The sequence below is a fragment of the Stylophora pistillata genome, chromosome 12 (genome assembly GCF_964205215.1).
Source record: "Stylophora pistillata chromosome 12, jaStyPist1.2, whole genome shotgun sequence".
NCBI classification, from domain to species: domain Eukaryota; kingdom Metazoa; phylum Cnidaria; class Anthozoa; order Scleractinia; family Pocilloporidae; genus Stylophora; species Stylophora pistillata.
Window position 1 is genome coordinate 4,629,506 of NC_142530.1, and position 9,110 is coordinate 4,638,615.

At 37.9% G+C, this 9,110-nt stretch overlaps 1 protein-coding gene across 2 annotated transcripts in view; it reads left to right on the top strand.

Moving 5' to 3' along the window:
• The window catches only part of LOC111325968 (unconventional myosin-X), a 39,138-nt gene extending 31,577 nt beyond the window's left edge, over positions 1-7,561 (top strand). For both annotated transcript variants that reach the window (XM_088740872.1, XM_088740873.1), the window contains 9 exons: positions 719-842; positions 1,045-1,157; positions 1,439-1,535; positions 2,821-2,857; positions 3,064-3,164; positions 3,277-3,363; positions 3,754-3,863; positions 4,432-4,516; positions 5,648-7,561. In XM_088740872.1, the coding sequence (XP_088596998.1) occupies positions 719-842; positions 1,045-1,157; positions 1,439-1,535; positions 2,821-2,857; positions 3,064-3,164; positions 3,277-3,363; positions 3,754-3,863; positions 4,432-4,516; positions 5,648-5,749 (856 nt within the window). In that variant the 3' untranslated portion in view covers positions 5,750-7,561. The remainder of the gene's footprint in view (positions 1-718; positions 843-1,044; positions 1,158-1,438; positions 1,536-2,820; positions 2,858-3,063; positions 3,165-3,276; positions 3,364-3,753; positions 3,864-4,431; positions 4,517-5,647) is intronic.
• Positions 7,562-9,110: the final 1,549 nt, after the last annotated feature.

The following is a 9,110-nucleotide window of genomic DNA, read 5'->3' on the forward strand; positions in this document are numbered from 1 at the left end:
CTGGAATTAAAACTTTTCCTTTATTTCTTCGAGTCTAAACACGAAATTCCAAACTCCTTAAAAACGCGACTTTTTTTTCTCATTCCTGTTTCCTCTAAGCTTTTGCAGCAAAAGCGACGTGAGGGCAGCAGGGCTGGACGGCTTTTTCCGGACCGACTCACGTCAACCCATCCGGCGCTGCACACGTCAGCTTTTACTACGGTTTTATATGGGATTTCGAGAGCGTAGCTGGACGGGTCATTTGATAATTTAGGTTATGTACAAAGTTTCAATCGCGTGGGAATGACAAATCATTGCTATATTAAAGACTTTCTTACAACCTCCGTTTTGAAACAGAGCATCTCAGAGGTGGCTTATTACTTACAAAATGTGAGCTGCTGCCACAAAATTTATGATCTTTTCAGCCGAAAAAACTGTAAAGAGTGAGCTCGCGAGATAGTTGTTGAGAACGGATCTTTCGACCTCAACATCATTAAAGGCGTTGTAAAATGTATTTCATCGGTAGAAAAACACATGTCATTGAAGATAAGCTCATCATAGGGATTTGCACACCATAAGATGTACAAATAAAGGTCTATAGAATTTCGGGATCAAATTGGATTCGAACCCATGAGCGAGAAGAAACAGTTGGTGCAGTTTCGAGGCTCTTACTACATAGGCTATGAATTTTGACCTAAAAGAGTTTGTAATGGAACCTCACTTAATTTCTGTATTTCAGGTACAAGGCGCTGGGCCTGACCGAAGCAGGCTCTTCGTGGAAACTCTTCTTTAAGATTTTTTGCTACCTTCAACCCGAACTTGTGGAGGTGGACACTATAGAATATGGATTCCTTTATGAACAGGTTTGTTTGATCAAAGCTCTTTTAGAAATTCAAAAGGACTTAAACGTAATATACTGGTTTGGTCAGTGTTAGTAAGACCTTTTAAAAGTTTCTTAACAAACTAGCAGTTGATGAGTTTTTTTTTCTTTTTTTTGCTTTATACCTTTACATTCAGGCATGGGGCTTCTAATCCAAAATGTAACGTCTCATTTTTTTCCTTTAGGCTTGTGACTCAATCATACTTGGCAAATATCCTGCTCCGGATACCACTTTGTATCTCCTTGCTGCTTTGCGGCTTCAGTTCAATGAGGGAGACTATAAAACTGGTGCTTGGGTGTAAGTTACACTTTTAAATTTGATAGAGAAAAAAAATGAATTTCAAAATTAGACCCTTGCTAATTTTTTGCTTTGTGAAGTATTTTGTTTTTAATTGTTTTTCTCTCTGTGTATGAGTTTGAGTGCCTGCAAGTGTTATCCAATTTACATGTTCTCTATATTTGTGATGTTTACTATTTAAAATGTTTCTGTTCATGCTGTCTGCACTTGCAGTCTCAAGAACTCAAGTTGTTCATTCCAGTTGCTTTTGTTTAATGTTGTTGCTTTTTGTTTGCCATCAGTTCTGATCTGAACTCGGTTTATCCCCCTGGGAAACTGAAACAGAAAGTAAAGACTGAAAACAGCGGAGTTTCTAGAGAAAGGCACTTCAGCATTAAGGTACAGATGAAAAACCTGATTTCTTAAAAATAAAAAATAGGCAATTGATGTATGAAAGCGTTCCTTGCAATAATAAACCGTACTTATGTAGTAGGTGGATATAATGCTTGAAAAAAAATTCAAACCCGTACGGGATTTGAACCCACGACCTCTGCAATACCGGTGCAGTGCTCTACCATGATGTTGATTAAGTAGTCTATCAATTAATGGTAGCATACTCAGGTATAACATCAAATTATAATCGCAAAATCGTTAAAGGAATTTTTTTCTTTTAATGCCTAAGAAAATTGTTCGGAAAGGGATCTCAGGCGTTTGTCGTAGAAGCAGTTTTAAGCTTAAAAAGGATATCTTTGGGTCGATCGCTCTCAAGAAGCTAGAGTCGCTCGAGGCGATAACCGAGGGCGACTTTTTACTCTTTTTTTTCGTGCTTAGGCACCTCCCATAACTCAATAGGGTACGCTTTGGTGTTACCATTTGTTAATTTTATAACAACGCATTGAATTGAATAAAAATCAGATGATATCCTAGTTAACTAAACCTCGTACTTTTTTTAAAATCGTAAAAATATTATTTAGTCTTTTCGAATCATGAAATGCTATTTGCCCATTTCCGAATCACCTTTGGCCTCTCTTTCAAAGCGAGTCCCGGTGCTCATCCTTTCATGTGATAACAAGTTTTTATTCAAATGCAAATTATTTTTCATAAGAATTACTGAGCACCAGGCCCCCTTATGAAAACGAGGCCAGAGGTAATTCGGAAATGACCCATTTTTGCCATCCCTCCTTCCCCCCCCCCTTCCCCCCCCCCCCATAACTTCCGCCTCCCGGTTAGCTCAATTGGTTGAGCGCCGGACTGTTGTGCCGGGGAGGTCGAGGGTTCAAGTCCCGGCCGGACCAACACTCAGGGTCTTACAATAACTGAGGAGAATGTGCTACCTTTCTATAACATCAAGAAATAGATAGACATTCTAGTCTTCTCGGATAAGGACGAATAAACCGTAGGTCCCGTCTCCTGCATCTATTAATTAGTTAATTTGGTTAGGTAAGGGACGTTAAAGAACCCACATCACGAGATTACTGCGATGTGGTCTGGTCTGTTTACTGCGAATTGGAAGGGAAGGGGGCATCTGTTAGATTCGCCTTTATTTGATTTTAAACTGCTTAGCAGTCTAGTAAAGTCCCCTGCACAGTGTTGTAAAGCGCCATGAACTCAGGATATGAGCGCTATATAAATAAAAGTTATTATTATTATTATAACTTGTTTCCTTCATAATTCTTCATATCAGGGCACAATAAGGAAAGCTGTCTCTCCCTTTAGATCAGGTAAGTCTAGCTCGTAATTCTAAGCTGTTATGTTGCTAAGTAACAATTATACACATGTATGCACAAGGCGATGAACACCTATGATGCAGCGTCTTTTAATTTTGACTGCTCTCTCTTGCCTGTAAGGGTGTAAATAAAGTTTTCCATCGTATGTTATAGTAGCGGCAAGTCCCTTGATGTTTTTTTCCCCTTCATATTTCTTGTAGCTGGTGGACCAGAAAATGAAGAGGAGGATACCAAAAAAGCCACTGAGGAAGAACTGTCGTTTATAAAGAGTTCAATATGTGAACAGTGGAAGAAACTTGTGGTAAATATTCGATGACACCGCGGCTAGTGGTATTGGAAATCCTCTGCTAGCTTGCAATCTTTTGTTTGAATTAAACGAAAAAAAAAATAACTGAACTATCTTAATTCATCAGGGCATGGATCAAGAACAAGCTCAGAAACAGTACATGGAAATATTAAGAAGCTGGCCGGGGTATGGTTCCACTCTGTTTGACGTTGAGGTAAGCGACAAAAAAGTTCACTTTGCTTGAAGCCAATGACTACATGGGTGTTTTTGATTGAGCAGAAAGTCACAAAATTTGTGGACATCTTCGATTTTACTTTAGTCAAGACGTATGGTTGTGACTCAATCGCTGTAAAAATAAAGCGGCTGGAGAAATGCCTTTTCTTTGGAAACAAAGCAAAATAGTTGCCTAAAAGTTGGAGAGTGTTGAGCCGGATATAAGCAATTGCTGCTTTGTTTGTTTGCGTCTTTGTTTGCGTTTTGCGGAAACAAAGTGGGAAATCTCGAGCGGACATCTTGTTACTGTGTGTTTTTCCAGTCATTGAAATCATTTCATCATAGGCCAACTAAACAGAAATATAATTGACGTTCATTTCTTGTATTGCAGACAAAAGACCCAGGCTTTCCTCCCGAACTCTGGTTGGGTGTGAGTTTCAAGGGCGTGGGTTTCTACAAGCGAGGAGATGTCAGACCACAGTGCCAATTCAGTTATGAAAAGTAAGTTTTATCTAGCACTCACGACAAAACTCAAGGCATTTCCCCCGCATTTTCAGACAAGTTCAAACGTTAATAGTTTTGGAAAGAATCAGAAAGAAATCACTGGACTTCGTTTCGTGCTTGGGATGAAGCTGTGATGGACAAGTGATAATGTGGTAAATGTTGCGTTAGATCCACTTAATGTGCACTGAGTCGACAATGATCGTGAACGGAATTAAAAAAAAGTACGATGAGTTAGCGGCCATGAACAGCTGTCCCACCCTTATGAAGCAGCATCAGCACTTGTGGACTGTCGCTGTTTTGGCGACATATGGATATCTTAATATTCATTTAAAAGCCATAGAGTGGACATCTACATAAACCGTTTGACAAACCTTTCACCATATCATTATTTCATCAATTTTTCCCCTAATCTCCTATCGTATTGCAAGCGACTCTTGCGTGCTTTGAAGCAAGAAATAACGTAGTCAAGGCGCTCTCAATTGTTAACTGTGTGATGATCGTAATGTCTACGATTATAATTAATAATGCAAAACGTTTGACTTATTGATCCCCTTTTTGTTTACAGTATTTTATCATTTGGAGCTCCTGCTGCCAACAAGTACAAGATCATCGTGGACGGCAGAGATCCGATGTTGTTTGAAACATCCCAGGTATTACGCCTTGTATCTACTTTATACTCATAAAGAGGAATGATGTCACTATATTTTCATTAATATTTTTCCACTATGGCCACCCTGGGAAGAGAGGAAAGCTGTACGGAGTTGGCCGCCATGAGTAGGCAGAGGTGTAATACGACCCATTTTAGAACAAAAAAAAGTAAACAGAAAAAACAACTAACATTCCGTTTCAACAATGCAAACAATTTTTTTACATACATACATACATACCTACCTACCTACCTACCTACCTACCTACCTACCTACCTACCTACCTACCTACCTACCTACCTACCTACTTACCTACATACATACATAGGTTAACTGACCACTCCCCATAGGGGCTTTTCAGGGCTAATGCCGAGCAACACCCACCCATACCACCCAGGGGAGGACATCCACCATACAGTAATCTCATGCGTGGGAAATTAACGTCTCCTATCCCTAACCCTGCAGGAGACGGGGCCTACGGTTTATTCGTTCCTATCCGAAAAGACTAGAATATCTCTCCATTTCTTGATAGAAAGGTAGCAAATTCTCCTAACTTATTTTAAGACCTCGAGTATTGGTCCGGCCGAGGCTCGAACCCTTGACCTCCCGCACAACAATCCGGCGATCTAACCAATTGAGCTGACCTTTCCTATGAGGCGAAATCGAGTGGTCGATGATTTTCTTCTGTGGCGATTTGTTACAAACTTTGTGATACTGTGCGGCAGTTTCGTCGTTTGGGAGAGATTATTTTTGGCATCGGGACGCGCTTTGGGACGCGCTTGGCTGTTGTTAAAATAAAAAGCTGAAGGTTAAAAATAAAAGTGGCTTGATTGACCTTCGCTAGAGACCAAAAAAAAAATTGCCAATTTAGGAAGGTGGTGCTTGTAGAGAGGTGGCTGTTTTAAAGAGATTGCTGCTTGCGGAGGATCGACTTTGATTTAATAGTTAAATCAGTTAAATTAGTTAATGGAAACTATAAAACGCTATTCTGGTAGGAAAAAAGAAAAGGGTTGCTTTTATCAACCCAGAACGACTAGGGGAGGATAGAGAAGATCAGAACGGATTGGAAATGAAGAGCAAAATTTAGTAGTTTTTTTTTAAAAAATCTCTACCATGATTTTGTTATACCCACAGGTTATTGAGATTGCTAAACTGATGAAAGCGTACATCAATCAAATCGTCAAACTTCGCAGATCAAGCTACTTCAGTCAAGCGTCAGAGGCCTCAGACTCTTAGCCTCTTATAACTGATGCAAGTGTGAAAAAGCTTTCACCATAGGGTTTTGTTTCTCTTTTCTTTTTCTCTTTTTTTCCTCTCAAAAAAGAAAAAAAAAAAAAAAACAGTCCCCAAGTCTCTCCAAAAGGCTACATTTTGAATCATTTGGCGTGGGAAGCTGGAGAGAGTGCAAAAGCTACTATGGTTATGAGAGCGAGGAGCAGCTTGTGGTCAGCGTACACGCCCTATTACCCAACTGTAACATGGTCTCAGTGCCAAAGTAGAACACTCTTCGTGTTTCTTTCGTTATTTTTCTTTCAATAATTTTCGTACATAGGAAATCACCGCAGGACGTTTTAAGAGCACTAAAACTTTGAAAACACGTTTTCCAACTCAACTCAACTTACTGGATGTAAAATCCCTTTATTTCCAATTGACGGTTTAATAATACACATACCTATTGCACTGCTTTTTAAGTATCAGAAAAGATCAAAGAGTTTTCTGCTTTAGCTTATAACTTGGTTCATTGCAAAGCAACTAATTTAAACAAGTCAATCAGGGCTCGACAATAACGGTAGCTAACTAGTCATAGACTAGTAGAAATTGAGTTTTGGCTGGTGGTTTTTTATTTCCACCAGTCAGTTTGGCTGGTAAACAAACTGTAATTGTCGTAACATCTAAGTTGTCACTAGCTACTTGGCTAATAAGTTGAAAAATTGCTCAGATCTCTTGGAAAAGAAATTTAACGAAGCATTCCTTGAGAATTGATATTTTGGACTCCTAATTACGAACTCTCAAAGGAATTTGGGTGCCAAAGTAAATAAATTCGTTTGACAATAAAGTGTGATTACTTGGAATACTTTCCAAGTTAATATTCAAAATTATTTTCATATTAGAAACTAGGTATATATAATTCACATGAGTTTGAGGAGATACAACTGTATCGGTTGACGGTGGATGAAATGAAAATTGCTTGTGAATTTTTATATCTTACGTCAAACCATTGTATTAAAATTGATAATAAGTTGTCAAAGAACAATCCGTCCGCATCTTTGGACTCAAGAAAATTTAAGAAAAAAACGTATTTTTGTTGGGGAAAATATCTATTAGTCCATCATAGGTTGTATAGCTCGTTTAATTATTATTGAATATGCGTAAAGTTTATTACGATATAGTAAAAAAAAAAAAAAAAGGTTGTGTGATGTTGGCACCTTAAGATTGAACCTGTGAGTGTAGATGTAATTTTTATCACTTGTCATAATAGATCGTAACGTTTTGATAACAAAATTGAGTATAATCCACATCATTTGTAATGTCAAAGTTAAAATATGTATGATGAAAGAGGATTATTCTTTGAGTTTCACCAAAGTATAAAAAATTGTCGTCATGCCATGTGTAATCAAGAAAACAACTTTTGTCACCAGCGCATGCCTTTTGCAATAGCCAAAGAAAATTAAAGTAGCATTCGTGCGCGAAGTTCACATGCACGCCAACCATCCAATCTAAATCCAGATGGTGCAATTTTTTTTTTAACGAAAACGAAAAAAATTGTGAAGTCTGGGGAATGAAAGATTGCAGATCGGCATCACAGTGACAACGGTGAAGTTTTCCTGCAATGCTTCGTTCAAATTTGCGAATTAGGAATTAAGAATTATATTCGCAGGGGACAACTCTTTTCACAGACACTTTAGTTCCTAATCTATAGATAGACTAGATAACACGTAACAATTGTTGAAATTGTAATTAAAGCACGATCTTTTTTTATCTTTAGTTACTATTTAAAATTGCTATGCTAACAATTTTACCGAGAAATAAATTTGAAAAGAAACTTTACTTTGTGACTTTCCAATGAAAATGTGCAGTTTACCTTATATGAGCGAATCTCTGTTACAATTCTCTTCAATAATACAATGGCAAGTGACCAATTCGAAAATTGAAAGACCGCAAGTTAAAACGCGATAATTTGCTTTCCTGAAAGTTAAAGAACATTTCAGTGCAAATGTGATAAAGAATGTCGTGCAGCACTAAGACTTTCGCCATTCAAATTTTAGGTATGCTCCAAAGGCTTTTTATTATGGTATTATTATCACTTTGTCGGACATCGTGGCGTATTTTGCAGGCTAAAATGGACACTGGCATTTAAGCCTGATAAAATAAACCAATGAAAACTGAGAATCAAACACCCGAACGATGTAAGAAGCCAATAGTAAATAGAGTGAACCACCACCGCTCTCACCCCTCGTGAGAGTTCCCTCTTATCTGTCCTATTGCCAAACGGTTGAAATCATGCAGCATTTTGTAGCATGATGCCGTGCTATTTTCACGGGGAAAACTATGTTAAGGTGGGGGATTTCTCAACGTATATGAACAACTTCGAAGTGTTTTTTCTTTCGCCTTTTTCATTTCTTCACAAATGGTTTTTTAACCCATTGATTTTTATCTTATGAAAAATCATTACTCTCAACACTGCTGTAGTTTAATTTCTCGATATATTCTGTCCCTTGGTTTTGTGTTTTTCTCGCTATATTAAAGTATTTATAATACATTGTGCAATGTGGCACAACAATTGGGAACTCCCCTTGCCAATTGATTGAGCCGGGGTCGATCGCGAACCTCAAGAAAACACTCCGAAGAATTGATTTTTTCTTTCTTTTTTTTTAAATCTATTTCTTTTTTTTATCTTTCTCTGGTTTTTATTTCATTTTTCATTTTTTGATTTATTTATCAGTACTTGCCTGGGGCTCCAATTTCAAATTCAAATCCACATATATATCGCTTTCTTTTAACAGAGTGCAATAGGAGAAAGTGTCACATTAAATAAATAAAAATGAAAAATAACCTGCCATCATTACCATTCAAACCTTTCTATTCATATAAATGATAGGTGTGCAGTTTCTTTTCTTGTAAAACTCTTTTGTAGGATCAAAAGTAAAAAAAATGAAGCAAAATATAATCAGAGTTTGGGGTTTTTCAACCTACAAAAATGCAAACAAAAAAGTCAACACCTTTTCGGCTTTCTTTCTGATTGCCAGTTGGTTTAAAGGTGCTACAAATCTTGCATGCGTGCATGTCAGCATCTGTTCTGCAATCGGCAGCGATTGGTTGCTGTTGCTTATCCATATTCATGCAAAACTGTAAGATTCATTTCAAACCAAGCTAGTCGTCGAAGCGCGAAGACATGTATGAAGAGTTTCTGGAGACAAGCAGGAATGAACCTGGAATATGTATAAAGAAACGTTAACGACAGGGAAGCGAGTGTGTACTCTACTTCGACAGAGGTAAATACAGTACCGTTGTTAGAAAAATATGAGAGTTTAGCGGCAGAATGTTACTGTTCGTGAGTAACCACGTGCGCGATTGGTCGGCTTTGGGCGTAGATTGC